The sequence below is a fragment of the Coloeus monedula genome (assembly GCF_965178545.1).
Source record: "Coloeus monedula genome assembly, chromosome: 6".
In the NCBI taxonomy this organism is placed as follows: domain Eukaryota; kingdom Metazoa; phylum Chordata; class Aves; order Passeriformes; family Corvidae; genus Coloeus; species Coloeus monedula.
This window is the reverse complement of record NC_138786.1, coordinates 50,604,940-50,630,396: the sequence shown is the minus strand read 5'-3', so window position 1 is coordinate 50,630,396 and position 25,457 is coordinate 50,604,940. Positions and strand designations below refer to the sequence as shown.

The 25,457-nt window shown below is 40.6% G+C and overlaps 1 protein-coding gene across 1 annotated transcript in view; it reads right to left on the bottom strand.

The window, feature by feature from the left end:
* Positions 1 to 10,539: 10,539 nt before the first annotated feature.
* TUNAR (transmembrane neural differentiation associated intracellular calcium regulator) overlaps positions 10,540 to 25,457 on the bottom strand; it is a gene marked incomplete at both ends in the record, with an annotated part of 28,032 nt that continues 13,114 nt past the window's right edge. The window contains one exon of the mRNA XM_082283264.1: positions 10,540 to 10,725. Coding sequence (XP_082139390.1) covers positions 10,540 to 10,725 — 186 coding nt within the window. The remainder of the gene's footprint in view (positions 10,726 to 25,457) is intronic.

Here is a 25,457-nt window from a genome sequence, read left to right as displayed (position 1 = left end):
GCAAGGTTTAAATGAGCAAAGGAACAGAGCTGGTAGAACGGGCAAAGCATGCCAGGTATACAATAGGAACACCCCACAGCTGTTCTGGCTGTGGGAAATGATGATGCTCAGCACAGCTGGTGACACTGGTGGATGAAATGGGATCAGAAAATAAAATAGAGCCTTGGGCAAAGAAGAGGTTTTCAATTTAAATCTGAGGCATATAAAGCAGAGAGAGTAGCCATTTAAGCAAGACTGTTTAGCTGTGATGTTTTGTAAGGGATGGACAAGGCCGATGTTATGAGCCAGCAAAAAAGAAGGGAGTTGCAGAAAGGAGAAAAGGGACTGAGAGGGAAGTTAATTAATGCTCTGGGACATTTGTTCCCTTCTATTTCAGAGAAATACTTATTTTAACCAGTAATAACCTCCCTAAAAAGCGAAATGGACTGAGTGTTTCAACACAGCTGCAGGACACTGCCCTGCTCCAGTGAAGCACTTCAGCACATACTTACTTTCAAGCTTATGGGCAGCCCAGAAAGCCAAGAGGACCATGCACTTTCTTGGAGAGAATTATGAATATAAATGGTCTGCTGGATTCAGACCTGGGAGCTAGAGTCTGCCTTCAGCTCCAGTCATGTAACTTCAATAAAGGCTGGACTGACAGCTGGGAAACACCACCCTGCATGTACGTGAATATAATGAAAAAGATCTTACCAAAGGAAAAACACTGAATTGAACTAATATATTTAACTTTTACATAATAAAGTTAAAATTTTCAAGGTAGTTTTCAAAGAGCCCTTGGATATATGCTGTATATCCTTCTCCTTCTACCACTCCTCAGGAAATCATGGCTTCTAAAAAGTACTTATTTCTTACAGGATTCTATGTGTTTTGGTCAGTGGAGCTTGAATTGATTGATACAAACAGATATGTTTTATTTTTACAGCTGGATTATTTAATTTCTTGTCTTAAATCTACTTCTCAGCAATGGCATATCAACAATGTTATCACTCAGGACTTGATGAGTAAAAACACATACAGAAGGAGGAAACCATCTGGCTGAAAGGAAGACTATCCATCCTCTGTACAGGGGACAAGACTATAAATAAAAACTTACTCATCTGAAAGGATATTGGAAAGTACCAGCCAGATCCTGTTTTACTGTTAAGCCACACTTCAGTACTTCCTTCTGGAAACTGAGCATGGGCTGGTGGAGGAACACTCTTCATGCCTATTGATTTTTTTTTAGTTTCCAGGCAGTGGAATTGCAGCACAAAGATCACTGTTTTCAGACCTTTTACCTTATTCTGCAAAATGACAAAAAGGTATACAAAATTTCTGAGCTCATTTGAAAATTGCAGAGATGTCTCAGAACTAAAAGTGGGTTTCAGCTGGTATTAATTATGATATTTTAATAACATGCAACTTTTGTCCTCTTCAGGTTTCATGGCATGAAAAGAATCTTGCTTTTGCCACTAATTTTGTAAGGACCCTTTATTTTCAGACAAGCAACAATGTTTGAATCAATTCAAACTATTAACCTCTACTAATGAAGGTCAAAGACAATGTCATCCCTCTGATAAGCAATGCTGGAAAACTGGTAATGGATGAGGAGAAGGCTGAGGTACTCAAAAAATTTTTCCCTCAGTTTTCAATGGCAACCTCTCTTCCCACACCTCTCGAGTGAATGGACAGCAGGATGGGGACTGGGGAGCTAAGTGCCTCCACTGAAAACTGAAAAGGGGCAAGTTTTAGATCAGATAGGAAGGAACTCATTACTGTGAGAGTGGTGAATTTCTGAATAGGTTGCACAGAGAAGTTATGGATGTTCCATCCCTGGATGTGGTCAAGGCCGGGTTGGATGGGGCTCTGAGCAACCTGGTCTAGTGAAAGGTGTCCCTGCCCATGGCAGGGGGAGTTGGAATGAAATGACCTTACAGCCTAAACCATTCTGTGATTCTATTCTGATTGTTAGTTTTGTATCTCATTTAGTGTCTGACATGATGGGAATATCCCAGCAATTCCATGAAGGATTTGTGAGCACTCCAGGCACTGTGGATGAAACATGCCACTACTGCAATTCTTACACCACCATGTCATGGAAGTGCTCACAAGTCAAATAAGACTCATATAAGTGACTCTTAAAATCTGAGCTGCACTTAAAAATTGATTTTTAACAATCTGAGAATTTTAAACCAAACAGAGTCAAATTCTAGGGAAGAAGAGGATCAGCCGGATACCCAGGCCTTCCTCTGTGGTCCTCCCACCCACCCTGTCGCATGGAGGTGGCAGGAGTCTGAGAAACACAGATGCAGAAAACTGCTCTCTTTTCAAACTCTATCAAGAAATGAGGCAGCTCCTATGAGGACTGGATAAGGACTTTAGGATTGTCTAGTTTGCAGAAAAGGAAGCTGAGGGAGGATCTCTACACCTTCCTGAGGAGAGAAAGTAGGGAGGAAGGTACTGAACATTTCTCCCTGGGATCCTGTGATATATGGCCTGGGAATGGTGTCCAGCACTTCATCAGGGGAGGTCCAGAGATGGCATTGGGAAACATTTCTTTGCCAAGAAGGTGGCCTAGAATAGATCTGCAACAGGCTTCCTAGAGAGGTGGTTGATGTCCCAAATCTGTCAGTACTTAAGAGGCATTAGTAATTAGTACCCTTAGTAATGTGCTCTAGCTTTTGGACAGTCCAGATGGTTGTTGTAGATGCCTTTCAACTAAAGTATTCTATTCTATTCTATTCTATTCTATTCTATTCTATTCTACAGGAAAGTACCCATACAGGAGAATATGGAGAGTAGGGACTGCAGCATCACACAACATTCTCTGGGCAGAGAATGGTCCCATTTAGGAAGATGCCTTTTCAGGTCACTTGAGTCAAAGCAGTGGTGACTTCTGGGAATGAGGATGGCACCAGGTGCTCCCAAGGGCCCTTCAAAGCTCCTGAGAGCTTTCTAAAAAGATGTGTTTTGAGGAGAGACATTCAGGACCACCTTAAGAAATCACTGGCTGCTTTTCTGTTTTATGTTAGGCTACTACTCGGTGATGTTTTTTTCTCTGGACCAGTGAAACCAGACAGAAAATGGTGACATTTCAAATTTTGGGATGTTAATTACTTGACTATTATTTCCTTTCATCAAGTGTAGAGGGCACTGAACACTTGGTCTGTCAGGGTACACCAAGGGCTGCTGCCCCATGGGAGAAGGTCAGCCAGGAGCTGAGCACTGGCTGTGGTCATCAGATTTTTTGCCTTGCTCTGTAAATTGCAACTACAGTGCAATGCACTGCTTCAAGGAGTTTCACAGCTGGACTCTTTTTTTTCTAAAAACAAAAGAATGTAATATTGTATGCAGCACCATATCAGGGTCACTTGGGCCATATGAAGAGTCTCAAGAAATAACACCCGTGTTTTGTGTAAATGGTCATATACTTTCAATCTAAGCTTGTAGTGAGGTTTGCATAATTGTATAGTACTTTAGGATGTGGTCTATTTCTCCTCTTGATCTTTAAAACAGGAGATGGGTATGTACTAGAAAGAGGCTTATAAAACTTAAAAAGCAACAAAGGATGCAAAATCCATTTGCTGGTGTTTGCACAGCTCAGTGAAAGTGGACATAAATATTATTATACAATCAAATAGAAATAGTGTGTTGGCTGATGGTGAAATATAAAGGAAAATGTAAAACATTCAGCACTGAGATTTTTTTAAAACCCTTTTTGGGGAAATGCTTAGTTTCTGATAGAAAATGTAGATGTAATATTCCTCCGTGGTGTTTATTCTTTCATCGGTTAGGCAAGCTTTAGCATCATTCTCATCCATCACTCAATCTGAAACAAATCAGCTGACTTAAGGTAAGGTCAATGAGACAAAGAGAAAAAGCTCATTGTACAGGAAATTTCTTATTTTTCCCTGTTTGATTAGCTGCATTTTTGCGGCAGCTGAATTGTCAGCTAACTGTCAACTAATGCCCCAAACCTGCAAATACATATTCATATGCATATTAACTGTGAAGGAACTTAGCCCCTTAGTCTGAGTTATGTACATGAATAGTCTTAGCAGAGTGAGCTTCTAAATTATGTCCTGGTGTGCATTATACAATGTCAGTAGGGGTGTAAGAATGATAGTTGTGAGGTCTCACTTTTGAGTTTGAATCTGCTCAAAATATACGTGTCTGACATTGTTTTCTTTCAGCTAATGCAAACATTTCATATACTTCTCAGTTTGCTGACATTTGTTTGAATATACACAGCTCTAAATGATGGAACTTTGTCCCACAGAATTCCAGAAATAATGGTATCAAATTATAAAAATACTGCTAACTATGTGCACTGGATGCAAAGAAAACCACTATCTTTTCCTGCTCACAAGAACAGAATAATACAACACTGACAATATAATAATTCCTTCCTTTTGCATCCAGTACCAATGCTTTTGTATTAGCCATCATTATTACAGAAACAAGAATAGCATCTGCAAAACTAAAATTGAATTTGTCAGTAAGTGGGAAAAAAAAGCAGCACATTAAAATTTGAAAACATATATAGTAAATTTTAATCCATATTTTAAATTGACAAAGCCAGAATTCTTTATAAAGCCTTTCCCATTAAGTTTGCAGGAAGTAAAGGTGAGAAATCACACCCTGCTACACAAACATTTTATTACATTTACCCACCACCAATATCAATCCACCATAACACCACTGCTCCTCAGGAGGGTAAGTGCTGGGGAAAGCAGCCCCTGTGCATTACCTCTGGCTGCCCATGGCTCCCATATGGTGTCCCTTGCTAATGCTTTTCCCTTAACACCTCGTTGGCAGAGATGGACAATGCCCAAGACTTGTTACAATGACACCTTCACGATACCGAGGCCAGATTAAGGTAACACGATATTTGATATGTTCCTGCAGACGTGGCTCCAGGAGCCATTTGAGTTCAACAAAGTCTCAGCATCATGAAAGAAATCTGCCTGAGTCTAAATGGTGACTGAGCCTGTGGAGAAGAACCTGGAGTCCAGGTAATTAACTTGCATTTCCCAGACTATGAGGAATGATGGGTGGGAAACGGGTTCCCATCAGCACTCTAGACAGGTGGCTTTGTCATTGTCAGCCAGAAATGGATGGTCCTGCTGCTATTTCTGCCGTGCAAAAGTGACTTTGTTCCCTGTTCTAGGAGATCAGGAAAGTCCAGAGCTGTTTACTTCCCTCAGGGGAAGGAAGTTCTGCAGCTGCCACAAGAAGGTCAGTGTGGTGCATGGGTCCCCTTCAGCTGAACCGGGACAGGTAGCAGAAGAAAGGGTCCCGGTGGACATAGCTATGCGCCTTTCTGTGAACAAGGCAGAATGTCCTTTCACTCCACAGAGCTTGACTTGGGATCCAGGCTTTTGCACAGAACACTCTCTCTTGCACACTTTTTTGGCTGTATAGGCCAGTTACAGCCCAGCCCCACCCCCTGGGTGTCACAGAGACTGGGTCAGTGTGAGATCACACAAGGAGGATGGTGTGTGGTGTGCTATGCACGTGAGCAGCCACCCTCCAGGTGACAGCTCCATTATGTACAGCTAGATCATTGGAAACAGTTGGGTGCTTTCAGCTCTACAAATTGCCTTTCACTCTCTGAGTCCCCAGGTGAAATGCAGATAAGTAAACCTAATGCCTAAGACAAGGAAAGTCTTATTGGATACCAGATGGCTCATATGTAGATAAATGCAGATGGAAGCATGTGGCATTTCAGTCTGGTGTGGAGGTTTTCACATTGAATAGGTTTTGTTTCTCTTGGCTCAGTGGTGGGGAAAGAAACACTGAGTTTATAAGACCTTTTGGGATGAGCCTCCAAAACACACAGCCAGGCATGGAAGCAGTGCAGGTGCTGCAGAGTGCCTGCAGTGTATCTGCTGGAAATAAAGGTAAACAGATTTCTTCGTTATTGATGTTGCATAATGTGCTATTTCATACACTTGTAAATCTTTGTAAATCTGTGCATTCTGTTCCAAAGACAAAGCCTCTAAGTAAACAAGAGGTGCTTGCATGTATGTGCACTGTGTTCCTGGGCTGCCAAACAGTACTCTTGGGAAGCAAGCCACTCACAGTTCTGGTCAGTGTTTTCTTCAGAAGATTGCTGCTGAAATATTTTCAATGTGGTTCTTTCAATTAGACATATTTCTTCCAGAAACTTTCTAGAGAACAATAACATCTTTTCTCCAGAATACTGGCTATCCAGAAACAAAGTACTCCGGCTAAACCTCAAACTAATTAGTAAATTGTGCAGTGCTGCCTCCCTGGAGTTTTAACTCAGTTAATTTTTATCCTTTCCTTCTATGGACCAAGTTCTCTGCATATGCCGTAATTCACACAGAAATGGTAGTTCTGACTCAGAAGAGATGAGACCTCTTGACACATATTAGATCTTGGGGCATTTGTGGTGAGCTCCAGTGTACAGATTAAGTGGAAATATAAGACACATGGATTTAAGCAACGCTTCATACTGAAGTTTGGTTGTGATGTAACTGAAGCTTTCTTTCATATTTTGATGCCTACTGAACAAAATTTTACCTGTGGGCCAGGGGTGGGATTTTTCTGGGAATTCAACAAGTGATGTATTCCCAAGATTGTCAGACAGTAACATGATGATCATTACTGACTGTCCTTAAAATAATAAATCTCAGGCCCGTAGTAGACTGTTACATCACAGTAAAGCAAAACTACTGCTTCCAGAGGCTGCCAGGCTGGGTTTGTGTTCAAACTCTCCTCAGGCACAATGAGCCACACACTGCTGCAGAGGTGCAGGTGGAAGGAGCAGAAGGTGCATAACTGAAAGGACTGCCCTGACAGCCAACACACAGGATGATACATTCCAATATAAAGATGTGGTTCCTGAGAGTCAAGTTTTCAATATCAGTTGTAGGAACCAGAGAGGAGGGCAGTAGCTTGTTTGTCTTCTTTCTCCCCATGTTGTTGTGTGTAAAATGAATAATTTTATCTTCTCCCTTCTTGAAAGTCTTCTGTACCCACCAGCCAACACACCAGATACCAGTGGGGACAATGTCACCTTTCTGTCACCTCATGAAAATATTTTTCATTCCCATGACACAAACCATCAAACTACATATCATATGTAATCATATTCTTAGTTGACTGAAGCAAAAGGTGATGCTTTAATATCTTTTTATGATATTGGATATTAATTTCCTTCTACTCAAATGCAAAGATGGAAGTTCCTGTCACTAATGGACTAACATTCCATTTTTTAAAATTTACTTTAGAAACTATTTGCATTATGTACAAGTCAAGCAAAAAATGAGACAGTTGGATTTTTCCTTGCCAAAGTAGATTTGCAATTCAACTCTTGCAGTTTTATTCAACTGTTTATAGAGCAGCTACTGACTATAAGATATTCATGACATATATGTTACCTAGTTGAATAGTTCTTACAGGTGCATTCAAAAAAAAGCATGAGGGTAATTTGGCTCCAGCTGTCACTGAGCGAAGAGCAGGCCTGCCCACAACTTCCTGGGTAGGCACACCTTCAGGTCCTTGTATAAAATATTCCTCTTCCACTGTCATTCTTGAAAAAATACTTTTCCCCTATCAGTGTTCATGAATACCAAATAAAAGGTAAAGAAATTGCCCTCGAAGGAAACTCTTCATTTTTATTTAAATGAATACTTAATGAATCTACTTAAGAATAACTTGCCCCAGGATGTTTCTAGAACTATCTGTGAACAGAAACCTGTAAAGCTAAAATATTAAGTGTTAAACTTTTTATGGAATGGGATAAACCTTTCTTCCTCTTTCAGAGGAATAAAAGTCCTGTGGCAAAGCACACTGCACAGGGCTGCTGCTGGGGTAGGATGATAGTATACCTGGACACACTGCCTACATCAAGACTAACAGGCAAAGTACAGCAGAGGAAACATGGAATCCTTAGGCTCTTGATCCACCATTTCAGCTTATTTGGGCTATTTGCAGTGCCTGTCTTGTTGAAGGTGTTGGCCCGTGTCTGAATAAGTGCAACTGCGATGAGGAGCAAAAGTTCCTACTTTACTTTAGTGGGTGAGGTATCCTATGCTGTTTTACAATGCAGAGCTTTAATTTTTAATATTAGTATAAGCCCTTAATGAGATTTGATTCATTAAGCATCGTCATGCCCACAAGAGGATGACAGGTACTACCATTTGATGCAGAGGGAGACAAAGAAGTATCTGGCATGAGAGCTCATCTTTTGACTCAGAGGCTGACCCTCCAGAAGATGAGCATGAGCCTCAGGCAGATTGCTGTGGTGTTTGCTGGAAATGGAGAGGGAGAAATTCAAGAGAAATATCTGCAGAGAAGGTCCTGGCAGGCAGGGGGTGGCCTGAAGTTAGGCTGGTGCCTGGAGCATGTGCAGGTGCTCAGAGCTGCAGGCTGTGAGCAGCAATAGTTTAAACAGAAGAAAAAATGCCTAGTGGAGCAAAATATATTTTAGCCATCAGGATGATCAAAAAGTAGAGTTTTCTGATTCCTTAAAATTATCAATAAGTAACTAGAAATTAAAAAACAAGATCACCTTCACTGAGCTACACTATCATGTGCCACTACTGTTTCTTGTCTTCTCTGAGACCTGCAGCTCTACCAGCACCATGCAAACACAAATGTTTCCTCAGCCATGCTGGAGTGCATGGCACTGGCTTTCTGTGCTGTTTTCTGCTTCAAATCTCTGCTCATTTTCTCACCTCTCTCATCTGTCATGTTTTCATTAACATAAGATTATTTTTGCTCTACTTTCCTTCAGTCTTCATATTGGATTTCATTGTAATGTATTTACTGACCTTTTTTCTACTCTTAATGGTTTTGTTATTGACTGTACGATACCACAAGAGACTGAACACCTCTGTTATAAGAGGTGCCCCTCAGAATTTTCCAGGCTTGGTTTTATATCCTGCAGTGAAAGTCTGTATTTTTGAGTCCATTCCTAGAGCCTGGAAAATGGTGAAAAACTCATTCTTGATTCTGGAGGGACAGGTCTGATTGCTAAAATTAATGAGACTCTAGGGTCAAAATTTTCACAGCTCTAGCTGACTCCAATACCAGCTCTCCTTGTGCATCTGAGGACACAATCCAAATCACAAGTCAGTAAACAATTAATTGACCTATTTTTAAGAGGATATGTCAGAGTTAGTGGGCAATGTACTTAGGCAGCTTGAGGCAGAATTGAGGTCTCATATTTTTAATGCTTCGTATAGTTATAGGTACTGAACTCTGAAGAAAAATGATGATCATCATCATTGTACATTCCTGTCAAAAACACAAGTTAGAGAATTTCACTGCACCAACTCAGTTAAAGCACATGTCAGAGAAGCATAAAGAGTTAACGATCCTCACATTTAAAATACACTCTGTATTTACAATCTGGATTTCACTTAAGCCCCTCACTATAGGCTCTATAAATTTCCCTTTTCAGCTGTATAGACCTCTGCTCACTTCTCTCAGCAAAAGTACTTAGAGAGCGTGACCAGATTTTGAAAGCCACAAATTCTATGAATTTTACAATATTTTGTGAGATGCCTCAATATTCCTTGCATTTGCTTTTTCTTTTTTATCTATAAATAGAGCCTTCTTTCTGCAACCAGTCTCCAAAGGTCACCTTACAATGTTTTGCTATTTCCCGTATTAAGCAGCAATGCTTTTCAGCTGACATTCCAACTTCAAGTCATGCATATGAGCATGATGTGAGCTTGCTTCAGACCACAGTGAGAGGGCTGCAAACAAGACTGCTGTATAATTGCTGAGAAAAATAACATCCATTGTCAAAAGGGGCACTTCATCAAACAAAATTTAGCTGCATGAATACAAGTGTCTCCAAATATTTGGTTCATGCTAAAAATATAGCACATTTATTAAAAATATATATTTATAAACATTGGTATGAACAGACACAGATGTTAAGCAAACGAGAAAGGAAAAATAACCATGTAATGTATTTCTCCCAACATTTTATCAGGTTTAGGCAGACCTTGCTCAATGGGATTGTTTTTTTCATGATTGCACCATATGTTCATTCTAAATAAAAAGCTTGTCAGATTCAATGTAAGTAAAAGCAAAAACCAAGAGAAAAATCCATTTGACCTAACAGACACATGATCTGTGCTATGAAGCTATCTTTGAGTTCAATCTTTGTGGGTATACAGCATACATTTCTAATTATATATAGTGTACAGTTTCTTTCTTTTCCTTTTTTTTTTTTTCCTTTTTTTTTTTCCTTTTTTTTTTAAATTGTGTTAAAACAACATATCCCTGGTGGATTTCTTCAAAGCTACAACTTATATAACTGCAGTCATTCTCGCCCAAACTGAAAACCAAACCGAAAGGGAGAGGACAGGAGAGAAGAATTAAGCTTATTACTGTGTGAAAAAGTCTTGTTAAATTAATTGTGCTTCAGTCTTCGTTGCCTGCAGGCAGTGCTTTTATGATGTGTTAATATAATACAGAGTCAATTCTGATTAAAGAACTTGTCAATAGTCAGCAATGTTTGTTGTCACTCTTAATGGCCATTTTATCTGGTCTATTTGCATGCCTTCTAGTTTACAACGTTGTGTAAATATACACAAAAATGATCACAATGAGGTTCAGAATTGTCCCAATAATTCCAAGCATTGCCAAGATGGTTTCTTCTTTGCTTTCCTTTTCTTGACTGCCTTTATCTTCTTCATTTCCACTAGTGATTACCATCTTGGTGGCCAGTTTCTTTATCCTTCCCTTCAGGATAACCTAGATTTAGGAACAAAAACATCAAAATCGATTATTAGTTGGAGTATCCAAACTCATATTAATAGTGGAGCCAACTGCAGAATTTATGCCCCACAACACATTATATTAAGAATTCACTTGAAAAGGATTAGTATTTTTATTAGCTTTTTAGTAAATACTTAATTAAAATGATAGTTCAGCTAGTCTGTGGTTTACTTATAACCCTCTGTTTATGTGCCAGCAATCACTCCTAGCACACATAACTCCTCCACAATGTCATTATAAAACTGCTCAGAAAAGTACCGTGAAGTGTGATTCCTCCAGCATCAGTGGGGACTTTTCCTGTACTGGGACTGCAGGAGGTCATCTTGCCATGCTGAAAACCCCAGATTTACACTCCAGTACCAGGAAATGAGTGCAGGAAATAAAACTGGGAAGACCTTGCTTCTTTTTAATAGAAAAAAATCATTAAAGACAAAGGCATTTTGTCTCCCAACAAGAGGAAGACAGCAGTGACTTCTTAATAAATAATTCAAAATAAAAGCAAAACCAAAATAACATCCATCTTGGCTTTTATTTTCCTCATTCTTAATGTACGATGAGAAGTTACTTGCAGTGCAGTGAGCTGAAATGTATCGATCTGCCTGCAGGGAGAATACAGCCATTTCCCAAGCAACAGCCTGAGTCTGAAAAAAAGAAGATTCTTCAAATGTGGGACAAGCCCTGACTCCCAGCACAGCTGAAGCCACAAGGAAGCTCCTCCGGTCTTCCCGCCGTGGGTAAACATCTGATTGTTCAAATTAGAAATGGATAAATTCTTATCTGTGTTTATCTAACACTGCAAATTTTAATCACATGGGCAAACCAGAGAGTCCCAGAAAACTGAAAACGGTTGGCTGGTTTCCCAATGCCAACTGATCTGCCAAAATCTGGGTTCAGGCAATGCCCTGCTGCTGTATCCCAAGCTGCAGACCACATCCCATTGTGTTTCTGCAGCAGAAAGGAGTAGGAGGGTGTAAAAAAAAAATTCCTCGCCAACAGCTCCCATCTAAAAGAGGGATTTGATTTGGTCCTTTAGTGGACCCTAATTCCTTCCTCCACTAACTCACCAAGCAAAACCAGTAGCTCCCAGGCAGTGTACATGTTCAGGGTGATGAGGGCTCCCCAGGAATGCACCACCACCTCTTTGGGCATGTCCCCTCCAGCAGGTATCAGCAGAGGAGAGTCCTGACCTGCAGCTCCTCTGAGCTGCTCCTGCACTGCACAGCCACAGAGCAGCAGCCAGAGTACTGAAAGGAAGGAGGGGACTGGGAGAGGTAAGGAAATTGTGCAATGGAGAAACTGAAAGGAAAAACTGAGGATCCAGACAAAACAGCCTGTATTTTTGTCACATCTGCATATTGTTCATATATAAGACAGCGAGTTACTGCTGGCAACTTCCTAGGAAGTGTTTGATTCCCAGCAGGTATAAGTGATTAGTGGCAAGCAAGGCAGAAGTCAGGCTCTGCAGAAGCCTTTGTATTTATACTTGTGTTAGCAGTTATGTGTTTTGTCTTACTATAACCAGTGGATCAGAGGAAAAAATAACAAGGGAGCCAGTAACCTGAGGGTACCCACAGCAAACAGCAGCCAGCAGGGGCAGGGGGCACCAAGGAGAAGGGCATCAAGCCCCATAGCATCAAACATCAGAGCATGATCATCCAGAAGGTTTTTGGATAACCTGTCCTGGGAAAGCAAATCTTCACAGGCATCAGGTACCTCACAGGGATATGGCTCCTGCCGTCCCTCTCCAGATTCCCTTCCAGCCCTCAGAAACTCTGTCTCCAGAGTTCCTTCAGCCACAGCCATCTCCAACTCTTCCTGCAGGACCTAACACCTTCTAGCATCGGAAAGGTTTTGTCATATTTGCCCCAGCTGGTGTCCAGAGGAGGGTTTGGCTGCACCTGGTGGCTGTCCTCCCTATCTTGTTAATTGCCACCGTGCAGTCAATGGTATCCTAACAAGCAACTTGTCTCTGGGAAATCACAGGAGAATTTCTACCAAAGCCATTTCGTTAACGTCACAACCTAAGTTCATCCACTCCATGTGGCATCAGACCACAAACCCACATCCCAGGCTATGACATGCAGCCATTACTTCACCCAAAGAGCCATGAGTCATTTAGATACTGTGTTCTTTTCCCCTTCAGTAACTGGAAGGTTTTCCCTCTGGTCAACTGTTTGCGTTTCACTGTTTATTCGAGAAATCAAGTAGGATTACAAATATAGTCTGATAAAATCCCAGGCCTGGAATGCAAGGATTTGAGGGGAGAGTGAAGTTCTTCTGGCTGGTTCCCATAAGAGCTGAACACTCTTGATTCAGCACGCTGGTTCCCACAGAAATATGATCATACTCAAGCATTTTGTGGGTCAAGCCTTTCTGGCTTGAAAAAAGCCAGAGAAGGTGTAATTTGACTCTGCATCCCGTGGTTTGGGCAGAGTTTCCCATTCACATCAAAAAACCCACAGAGAGTGGTGCAGAGCCCCAGCTGGGGTGGCTTTGCACTGCAGCCACTGGCACTCTTAACTTTGGTACAGTGACCCTGCACCACATGCGCTAGGAAATCCTGATTCCAGCATCTGACCTCCTGTTATTAGCATCCCTATTCTTTTCTTAATAAACTGTGCAGTATGAAGTCAATATCAAATTCTCTCCTGCAGAACGCTAGATCCTAAAATTAACATCAATCTAAAAGGTAGCTAAATAATTCACAAATGAAGGAGACATATCAAAGGCCATTAGCTATAAAGACAAAGCCTCTGGCTTAGCAAATCCTTGAGTAGTGAATTTTTTGTAAGCTAAGAAATTATTCTGGGGAAGTACCACCACATCTTTGCCTTATTATTAAGGTCTCTCCCAGGCACCCATTACTGGCTAATGAGAAAGGCAGAGGTCCTTGGGCTACACAATCTCTGATCTGAGGTTATACAATCACATTTTTCCTCTTTGCAAGTTGTATTTATTAGCAAGGAGAGAGTGAGTGGTTTCAAATCAGGTAACATGAATCAGAGTGACAGGTTATTTCTGTCCCACTAAGGGGCCTTAACTGAGGGAGAAGTCCTCAGCGTGATGCAATGAAATATGCACAGAGAAACTGGTGGCTGGAATGTGATGAACATGAAGGAATAACAAAGGGGCATCAGCGGTTAAGAGTTTACACATGGGGTGATGCACAATTTGATTTGTTGGAGGTCATCTCTATGTCCCTATGTGCTGTATTTGGCTCATGCTATGGTGTAGCCTGGGACTGCATAAACTGCATCTTTTTTGGATGAAACTACACCCCAAAAAGTGCTGCAGGAGTTCTTCATGTGCTGTAAAAACAATGAAAGAAATTTTCAGCCCATGGAATAGAGTTCCAGACAAAAGCTAGTGTGAAGTAAAAACCCCAAAACACACGTGGTGTGGGCACTGGCAGCACTGGTTTCCCTGGAGGGATTGCTCCAGCGGGTTGGCACTGCTTGCTATTTTATACACCACCTAAGCTACAAGAGAGAGCACACAATGGCTTGGTATTAAGAGGAATTTCACATTCAAATAGGACATGACTGGGACCAAATACAATTATATTAGTACTTTGCCAAATATAGCACTGTTGAAATCAAGGTAAGCATTGACTTTGTACAGTGGGGAGACTAGAATCAAAATTACTTCTCCATATGTGAGGACTGACCTTGGGAGAAGAGTAGCACTCTCCTAATGGCAGACTCAAGCCTTCAACCTTCACAGATCTTATGCCCAGAGCGGTATTTTTGCTGGCTGGGGTTTGTGGGTGTTTTTTGCTGCTGGGGAAAGACTTGCTGTCAGTTTTAGTATAATTACCCCAATTAAGAAAATAGAAAAGTCATCTAGCTTTCTGAGTACCTTTTCTCAGTCTTTATTATTCTCTTCTAGATATTGATTTTATTTATTTGACATTATTTAATATTTTTATGATTCTTATGACACATTTTTCCTTTTATATTTTTCTGGAGATACTTCTTGCTTGACAGAAACATTCCTTTTCCTTACCCAGAACCGCTCCTAGAACTGCTGAGATACAAGGGATAGAGAACACTAAATTTACCATTCCTTCTTATTTAATTACTACCTCATTAGGAAAGAACTTCCTTGCCCAATCAAAATTAATGTCTTTTCTACTTCATTTTGTAAGATTCGTCATTAACCTAACATCAGCCTTTTGAAAGTATATGTATTCTAAAAAGCTATCCATTAAAAGATAAATATTCTGTGTATTCTGCACTGCACATGGGAGACAAGGACAGTTCAGTAGTTAGGACACTCCTTGCACTATTTATCTCCTTGCACTTCTGCTGGCTTCTATATATCTACAGGAAATCCACGTAGTCTCTCTCTGCCTTAGTTTTTCATCTGTGGGATTCTTTGAAGAATAGGTTATTCAGCCTACAGCAGAAAATTGTCCAAAACAAAAGTGAGGCCTCACAAATATTTCCAAAAGAGGGACATGCTAACACGAAAAGTTTCAAATCCAGCTGTGCTATGAAATAGACCCACTACCATCTCCCCAAATCTGTGGGACATGCTGCACATCACTGCCACTGCAAACAGTCTGATGAACCAGGAACAGCATTTCTGGCAAAAGATCCTTTTTGCATCTCTTCACTCAACAAGACTGATCTAAAGGTGATGGCTTGAAGGCAGGGCTTTGGAAAAGGCAGCAGCAAGTGCACGTTTGTGAATTTACTGCAGTATGTTTTTGTCACATCAAAGATACAAAGCACATCCCTCACAAAGCACCTGCCCTGACATATCTGACAGCTTTTGAATATGCTGGCACCTTGACTTGATCTTGAAAAAGTTTCATAATCTTAAATCATTTCTCCTCTAAGTCATTATTTATGAGCTCCCCAAAGAGGCTGTGAGTGGAGGGCTCAGCCAGCAGAATCTGAACTCCTGGGAACCCAGAGAAGGGGGAGATCATCCAGGCTCTCCCAGGGCCCTCAGTGCTCCTCCTGATCAGCCCTGTGCTGTCATGTATTATCTTGAAAACCTTAAAAAATAAGAATGGAAATCTCTGCAAACCTCCCAGGGTCAGATGCTCAGCTGGTACAAAGCAGCCTTCCTTGCCCCGTTCAGCTCAGCCACCTCTGTTTACACCAGTTGAGGATCTGGCTCCTTGTTTTCAATCTACCTTGAATATCAGTGAGCACAAATTTTGTATTCTTAATCCATAATCACAGACAATCACCAGCCAAATTGTTTTGATATTTAAACTTGTTTACAGTCCCCAGGCTATTAGTTGTGATGACACATTAAGAGCTAAGAGAGCTTTAATTTTCTGAGGATAGTTCCACCCTCTGGGGATAAGAAACATGCAGCGGAAACTTGTTTTGATTAGCAAACTGAAGAGGGCACAGAAATCATACAAAGATGAGTGTGAGTTCCCTTATCTCACAAACGTGCTCTAATTACCAAACAGGAAGGAGGAGCTCCTCGAGGATTTAACTCCACCTGAACATCACAGCCAAGTGCAGTTTTTTTTCTTTCCTCCTTATAAGAATTTCTAATCTCCTTTTCCTCCAAGGGCAAACTTGGGAAGTTGGGTGATTGGCTCAAGTCCTGGACAGTCCCCAAGCAAGATGCTGAGCAGGGCATTAATTGCTGCTGCTTGTGATGTGCGGGAGGAAGGCACGCTTGGCACACACATTCATGCTTGTTTGCTATTCTTTTTCTAGGGATTACATTGTCACATCCTCACTTCTGGTGATGACTTTGTATCTGCTCTTGATCCTTGTGCTGTTTTTACTGGACAGTCCTCTCCTAAACTCCAGTAACACAGGATGCTGTCAGCTATCGAGATCCTGCTCAGAGAAGTACTGGTAGGTGCAGGGAAACGCATTTGCATTTATTCTTGGAGTTGGATTTCAGGGAACTGAAAGGCATCATGTAAATGCAAGATAAGGCCAAGAAAAGCTCTGGGGTCATCAGAAGCTTGACTAAAAGCTCATTCAGACACAGCAGTGTGCACAGAATATATGAATAGCAGAGGAATTGAAATGGAATGAGCAGAAATTAATAAACAGTAGAAATCAGTGTACCCAAGAGAAGCAAAGACCTGCTATAAGAGAAGGGAGAGGGGAAACTAGGAAAAGTGCCCATGGGGAGGTCTTTCATTAGAGGAAAAAAGATCAGAAAGAGCAGGAATGTGAGCCAGGTTCAATAACACTCCCCAGCAGTGAGCAGAGAGACCAGTGCCTAAAGTGAAGGGATGTCTCAGCAGAGAGAGGACACAAGCACTTGTGTAGTCCTCAAGCAGGAAAATAAACCTACATCAGACTGCTGCTATGCTGCAGGTTTTAGTCAGTGGGAAATACTTGCTATTTATAGCACTACAGTCAGGATATTTCCAAAGGTCTCAGCAATGTGAGACCCCCTCTAGAATAAAGGGAAGCACACGGCAGCAAAGAGGTTATTCTGAGAGGGCAGAATTTAAATAAGTAATGTATTACAGGGCTCGTCCTGCTCTCCACCTTGGGTCTGATCCAGTTTGTTTTGGCAGCAGTTTTTGTCCCCCAGGCAGCTTAGAACTCAGGGGTGGGAAAGGACTCAATTTTTGCAGTTTTACCTTCCTTCTCTGCATTTATGTTTCTGGGACTACTCACAGCCCTGATATGCTCAGGATACCTAAGCTCTGTTGTAAAGAAACCAAGTATTTTCAATACAGATATCCTTATCTTAGAAACAAAGCTATGCTCCATAGCAGGAAAATAATTCTCAAGCACCAAACTGTTACTACTGTGCAGGCAGTGCCATCCCCAGACTCACTGACAGCCTTTGGTTCCTCCACCTACAGCAAGGCTTCCCATGTCAGGATTCATAAGGCTTCATGAGTCCTGGTTTCCTAGATTCTGAAAGGAACAAACCTGACCAAAGGGAGAGCAAGTTACCCTTTAACCCACAGCCCTTTCCCCTTTGGTATGAGATGCACTATAAAGAATGAATTGTCACAGATCAAAATTAACAGTCTATATAAAACACAACCAGAAGAAGCATTTATGATTAAAAGTCCAAATTTAACAAGTCCAGAGGTTATTAATTTTCTGTTTCAACCTAAACAGTGGTGAAAATTCAATGTGTTTCTGTTTGGTTTAGACTGGCCTATTTTGTGTTCACAACCCATTTTCCTGATAGCACTTTGCTTGGTTGCTCAGTGCCACTGCTCAGAAGCAGAATTGTTTGACTCTCAGTGGTACTGCAGCACACACTTGCCATTTTCCTCCTTTTACATACTCATTATTTCTTTTCAGACCTTTAGATTTCCTCAGTAATACTTGGGTAAGTATTGCTCAGTTTTGTAAGAAAAACTCTAGTGGTCCAACTTCTGCTTCTATTTGTTGCTCACTAAGGTGAAAATTAAATCCTGGCTTGTTGGAAGTTAATGACAATATTCTCTCACATTCACTGAAATCAAGAGTTCATGGGTTGCGTTTCACTTTAGGAGGCAACAAGAAAGCCTTTAAGCTAAATAAATATAAGCATTGATTGAATAAATGAAAAGCAATCATTTTATGCCAGGAGTAGTCAGTAGTTAAATTAGTGTATGAATGCAGCTATTTTTAGTAACGTCTTATTCTTTGACTTTGGTACCTGATATTTTTGTCTTTCTGGTTTGGTATTTTGCAATCCAGACTCTTCAGTGAACCTGTCATTACAGTGTCCTCTAGCAACGAGGTCAAAAGATAACTAAGGAACTTCTGAAGAAGTATCCATTTGTTGTTTGAACTTGTTTTTCGTTCCTCATTAGGCAATTCCGGACAAAATGAGTAATTGGCTTTCTTTCTTCAGGCCACCTAGAATGCTGTAAGTCTCTTACCATATCCCTGTAGCCATCTTTTTTTCAAGACTGACAAATCCCAGTCTGTCTAGTGGTATCCTCATACAGAAGCTAATCCACACTTTTGATTATTTTTGTTGCCTTTCTCGCTGGCTTTTCTATTAATATGAAGGAGTTTTAAGCAGCAGATGGCAAGACCTTTCTGTGCTTCAGGTATTCATGTCCAGCCTGTCAGCTGAAGATGTACTGTCCTTACTCCAAAGATTTTTTCCTTTACACATATCAAGGTTGGCAGAAAGGACACCTTTCATTCAAAGATTAAAAAAAAAAAGAAAAGAAAAGAAAAAAGGCTAACATTTCTCCCTCCCACACAACGGAAGTTATGATAAAGAGTAGAAGTTTGAAGCCAGAGCTCTCTCTTCTAGTCTTTTGCCCATCTTTCCTGAGATTAACAAAGCAGAACAATAAAAATCTATCACGAGCACATTTGGATGCTGAAAAATTCAGATATAAAAAGTAAATAAATGAATAAATAAGCAAATAAATAAATAAAAACTGTAGAAGTCCTAAAATTTGCAACTTTTTTCTGGATTAAAGTAGTATTAGCTGAAAAATCTTTGTGAAAGAATGAGATGCTGAAGTACCGCTATAATTTCAGACCTATTTTTCTGTTTCAAGGGCATCTGCAGGCTTCTCTTTTAGGAGCAAAAATGCATTGAAGCCCTGTACAAGAAAAAATGCAATATCCAAGTCTCAGAGAAAGATAGGTCTCTGTTATCTGCCAGAAGGCACACAACCTCTGTCATAAGCTATTTGAAGATCTGCCCTCACAACTGCATGTTGGAATGGAAACTGAGCTGCTTCAAAGACATTTAAGAAATATTAAGAGAAGGGAAAGTGACACAAATTTATATTAATTTGTTGCTATATAATATCTCCAAGTTTAGCCAAGGCCAGGAGATAATTTGGCCTGTAATGGATCAAACTACCTTTAGCTCAGATGTGACCCCTCCTTACAAAACATATGTGCACCAGAAGAGCGTTCAGAAGCTTGAGGGATGTAGAAGAAGAGTTTCTCTAGGAAAGAGCTGTTAGTGTGTGGGTAAAACAACAATCTGTAAAGCCTAAAATCTCTGCTTTTACTTCCATCTGTATTTTTATTCTAAAATTGATTAGTAATTATGGCTACATTAAGGGACACTCCAAATAAATCCAACTGACGCTTTCTGATTTAGGAAAGTTGTGTTCAGGGTTTTTTTTATAATTTTAAAATTATAACTGTTTGGTTTGAAATTATACTCACCAACCATTTATCTCAGGAAAAATATTTTTTTGGAAAAAAATTCACCCAGTTTTGCTGTTTATAAGAATGATACTTGTAAACCATTTGTTTTATCCTATAAAAACCTGACAAACATTTCTGTGAAATACTCAAGTATCTTTACTTTGAAGCAAGGACTGCATTCTCAATTTTATTGTGGCTGAGATGGTTTGATATAAGTGCTGAAGAAGGTTTTGTGAGCCTGAAAATATGTTTAAGTGATAAATTTTGTAAAAGAAATTACCTCTCTTGTAATTTCTTTTCCTATGTAATTACTCTGCTAGCTTGATGCATCCTTGCAGCACTCCAATAGGTTGAAATGACATTGATAGTTTTCCGTAAGAAAATTTGAACAGCAGAAGGTTATCATTTTGCTTTTAAAAATAAATGAACAGCAGAAGGTTATCATTTTGCTTTTAAAAATAAATTCTTTGCAGGTTTTTGTAATTAATTTACAAAGACCACCCAAAAATGCCACAATTAAAGGTGATCCAGAATGAATTCAGCCTCCATCTGTTCATGCGTTATCAGGTAGGCTTTAGCAAAGCAGCAAATTTCAGCTTCAGTCAGAGCATCACACGTTTGCCATAGAACGAGAGAAAAAAAAAGCTTTTTCTTGTAGAATGGTTCAATTTTATTTTTTTTTTTGGTCAGAATTAAAGGTGTCAAGAGAATCTGAGAAGAGGAACAGCAGTCTTTTGTCTGCAAATGTTAGACACTGCTCTGAGGAACAGGACAAGTTGCTCACACCATGCTTTTCAAACCTGTTCCCTGGTCTGTGTTTCTGGGATCCTGCCTTGGGCCTGGGGGGTTGGAATACATGAAAGTGGAAACTACTGGCCAGTAGTGCAGGGGAAGATAATAGGAGCTGCAAGATGTGCTGCCAGGTGCTCTGAAAAATTAACATTAGACACCCACAATTATGGATACTTGTAATCTTGCTCTTTTTTTTGCCTTAGGTTACCAGCTGTACTAGGGAGCCATGATACTCAGAATTGCTATTAAGATGCTATAAATGGAAATTAGTCAGTGTTTGCACGGGGCAAGGACCCGCACGGTGGAACACCCCGGAATGCCCCAGCGGGAAATAATTTTGCCTTCACAGCAGAGTCTGAACTATGCCTTGAAAAGAAAATCAAGTATTGAACTCATGAATTGAGTCATTTATTATGCACACCAAGTGAGACTCGGATCCTGTGCAAAAATAGTCTGTGACTGATGCACCTGTGCAAGGTGGCAAATTAATGGAGTAGAGACAATTTTGCTTACAGCATTTCTTAGCTTCAAGTGCTGAGCTGTGCAACCTTGATAATGTTCTTTTCACATACTGTTTAGTGTGTAATTATTACCTGTATCAGCCCAAATTTAAAAATAGAGCACTTCTCTATTGAATGCCTCTTTTAGGACACAGTTGCAGCTGACTTTTAAAGGTTCCAATACCCTGCAACTCATGCTGAAGGCTACTGGCACTGTCACAGCAACACCATCCAAACTTTGAAAATTTCAAAGCCTCTTTCAAAGCCCTTGGACGAGCACTCTAAAATGGAGGCAGCTGAGAATCCCTTGCCACTTGTAAAATATTAGATGTAATAAGATAAAATAGCAGATAATTTGAGGAAGAAGCTAGTTTCTAAAACAAAGTTATCAAAGTAGGGTAACACTCCAGGCAACCAACTCCTACACCTTTTATCATCATCATTAGTCATTTATATTGCAGCAGCATGCAGCAACCCCTGCTGACGTCTGGGCTAGAAACCAGACACAGATAGTGAGAATGATACCTAGCCCAAGCAGCTTGCAAAATTACAACAGTAAGAAGTATAAGAAAGGGAGGGAGGAAGAACAGAAGGTTGAAGTGGGTTTCTGAAGGTCGATTTGCACAAACTGGCACAGCCGGGAGAGTCAGGGCTTCAATCCACGGGAGCAGCTGCCCCTCTGGCTCATCCTCTGAGTGAGCATGGCATGGGAGAGAGATGGTAGCTCAGCTTGTGCAGGTCCCCTGCTCCTGGGGAAATGAGCTGGCTGTGCTGGGAGTAACACATTGGGGAAAGCACAAGGGCAAGGTGACACATGTCCTCTTCAGGTCTTGGGGTAGAACTCTGTGGTACAGTAGAGAACTGGGATTTGGGAGTGGAAAGGTCACAATTAACTCACAAAATGGTTTGGCAAGGCCATTGGGATGAGTAGTGAAGAAAATATCATGGGAAGAGCTGGTTTTCCTAACCCCTGTGCGCTGGCACATTGCTTTTGCACTGGCAGCAGGTGTTTGCTGCAGGGAGTTGTGGGTATCACAGGGTCACAGGCTGAGATGGGAGGAACCTCTGCAGGTCACCTGGTCCAACCCCCTGGTCAGGCAGGATCACCTACAGCCAGTTGCCCAGGACCATGTCCAGGGAGTTTTTCAATATCTCAAAGATGGAGACTCCACAACCTCTCTGTGCAACCTATTCCCCTGCTTGGTCACCCTCAGGGTTACATGCTTCCTGAGGTGCAGAAGTTTCCATGGTTTAGCAAAAGATTTCACCTCACCTATGAAGCAGAACCACTTGGATCCATTTCTTTTTTCTTATAGCTTATTCTTATTCTCTTTAAAAAGACACTACTGACGTGGCCATGGATCTGGAGAGATTATTTGCATATGTCTTCCAACTCTGTACAGTATGCCTAACAACCCAAATCTCTGTCTGCAGTGGGTACTGTACTATATAAGGAACATATTTTGATAGCTAATGTAATGCAATGTACACATCATGTGGCCTCAAGGTCATGGTAAATTGTATCTGTTTATATGATGCATCTTAACACACTCTAATGTAGTGCTAGTAATTTAAAATAGTGACCATATAAAATGTGAACAAGACCAAGAACACAGCCACAAATTTCACTGACTTTCTGTATTAGGAGTATTCACTAGCATATTGGTAATTCTTCATTAGGATTTAGAGTAAAGAATGTATATTTTGCCACATTTTTCTTCAATGGACACCAAGTCAAATTCCATTCACAAAACCTTGAGTAAAATTACTGCTAAAAAGAAAGCTAATCCAGATTTATGACCCCAGAACAGAGAGCCAAGTTTAATCCTGTTTTTTTTTTTAACATATAATGGATTCATTAAAAATATTGCTTGCAATAAAGAGGCTGCTAACATAAATAAAATATTCATAGTATCTGAATTATGCAAAACTGGTCATTGGAAATGATTAAGTCTCAGAATCCTTATAACACATAGGGAAAGCACTGAGTCCCACTGAACTGGTGTGATAAGTAAATAAATAGCAACTTGCCTGGAAACAGTAGATTGGATAATGTTTATTTTCAAAATAAAGTGTTTATGTGTTATGAATTGTTGCCCAAGGTGTTCTGCGTATTCACACAGACCTGGATTTTATTCTAGCAGTTGTCATATCATCTCTGTAGGATTGATGCTTTCTCCATTAAGATACTTTGCTCACATTTGTAAAGTATCCATTTGGCTTTACTTGTATTTTTAAAGCCAGGTGATCCTCTAGGGAGATTTTGATCCATTTCTTTCCCTTTCATGCTCTAAGGCAGCATCAAGGAGTGTGGGGATGAGCTGCCTTGGAGAACTGACCATACCAGTGGAAAAAAAAGCTTATGGTCATGAGCCATCTAAAACCCATGGAAAACGATAGCTCTGTTCTTCAGGCTCTGGTGAGAAAAAGGACTTTCCTCAGGAAACAAATCTGGGAAATGAACACTTATCATAGCAGAGATATTCAGGTGTTTTCAGTTCATGACATTTGAAGAAATTCTAACAAATAGAAAAAAATCAAAGATTAAAAAAAACCCCAACCACTTAGGCCAAATCTCTCCAAAGGCTATTTGAAGGCTGAACTAAATATTAATTCAGGTTAACCTGAAAATGCTGATCAGAATCATTCATACTCTAAGTGAAGGTTTGGATTCTCTTCACTATGTAGGAAAGAAATGGAAGGCTGCTTGATGGATAAAAGTCAATGCTGCTCTGCTGCTGCTTCTGGACTGAGAAATGGCCCCTCCTAGTGAATACTCACACTGGTAAAGATGATTAACCTATTTGAGGACACCATAGTATTTCTAGACATTATGATTTTATAATCTATCTGTAACATAGATTAAGCAGGCAATCATACTGATAAATGTTAGAAAGGAAAAAGTGCGTGACTGAAAAATTGAATGTGCAAAGTGCTTTAAAATACAGTGTCACTCTACCACCCATCCAGAAAACCTGAGGCAGACGAAGGTGAAAAATTTTGAGAAGCAAACCCTTTTTCTTGGTTTCCAGATCAGCACCCTGTTCTTTGGACCACATTTTGTCTCTGCACCATCTGGTTTAAACTGATGCAGCTCAGCTTCGGTTTATACTGGTTGAAGACTTGCAGCATAAGCTTTTTAAGAAGTCACTTTGCAGCACCAACAATTTAATTCAGCTTAACAGAAACATAGAAATAGAAACAGTAACATGGCTTTTGACCTTTGCTGTTGGCTACAAACAAACCCATGCAACAAAGAGAGCAGAGAGAAAATGTTGGACATACGCTCAAGAGGAAAATAAATGTTTGGGCATGTAACAAAGTACACTGGAGAAAACATTCAAGAACAATTCATCGTGCTGAGAATATTATTCCTATAAGGCTGAAAGGGTCAGTGTCATCTTAGACATTATGTGCTGTACAAGTGCCAGCCATAGAAGAAGACCTACCCACAGGCCCTACACCCTTGGGCAGGTCACTAAACACTAACAATTGATCTGTGGCTCTAGAGACTCCAAGGAGGGGCACAAAAACCCACCAAATAAAATGTGCAAAATGTCTTTTTGCTATGACACAGACTACCTTGCTGAAGATGATGAATAAAGCCTTAATAATGACACTGTCCTGTCAATCCAGTGTTAATCAATGCCAATGATGAGTGAAAATAAATTAACTCAGAAAAACATCCTTAAGTTTCCTCTCTATTTCCTCCTGATACGACCTTCCAAAGATTTGTCTTTGTTTGAAGTAATTTGTCTCCAAAGAATTCCCAGCTGGTTAATTGCTTTCACACAAGCCTGTCTAACTTAAGAACTCAAGCTAAGTCCTACTTTGCTTGTCCTATCAGTCCTTAGCTCCAAACTTCACTGACACATATGGCACATAAGGCACATATGGCACCGACCCTTGTGCTCCTCGCAGGGATTTTGTGTCACCCTCTAAACCACTCTTTTTTAGCCTGACACCAAAAGCCGTGTTGTGCATGCCGCGGGTCCAATGGGTGATCGCTTTTGTCGCCCAGCCACTTTTTCTGTTGAGTTTGGCATGGGCATTGCCTCAGCCAGACCACAGACCTAGCTCTGCATCTTCGTCAGCCTTTCAAGCTGCTGTCTGAGATTTGAACCATACTTCTCATTTCTTTAGAACTCCAGATGTCAAGCACACTCCAATAATTCACATGGAAACACTGCACAGAGACTGGTGACTGAAGTACAGCCAGTTTTGGAGTGCAGTCCAGGCAGTGACAAACCAGAGAGCCATGCCAAATGGTCCAGAGGAGAGGAAGGGATGCAGATTTTTTGTGAAGAGAGACTATGGCAAATTTGCACTGAGAAATATCTTA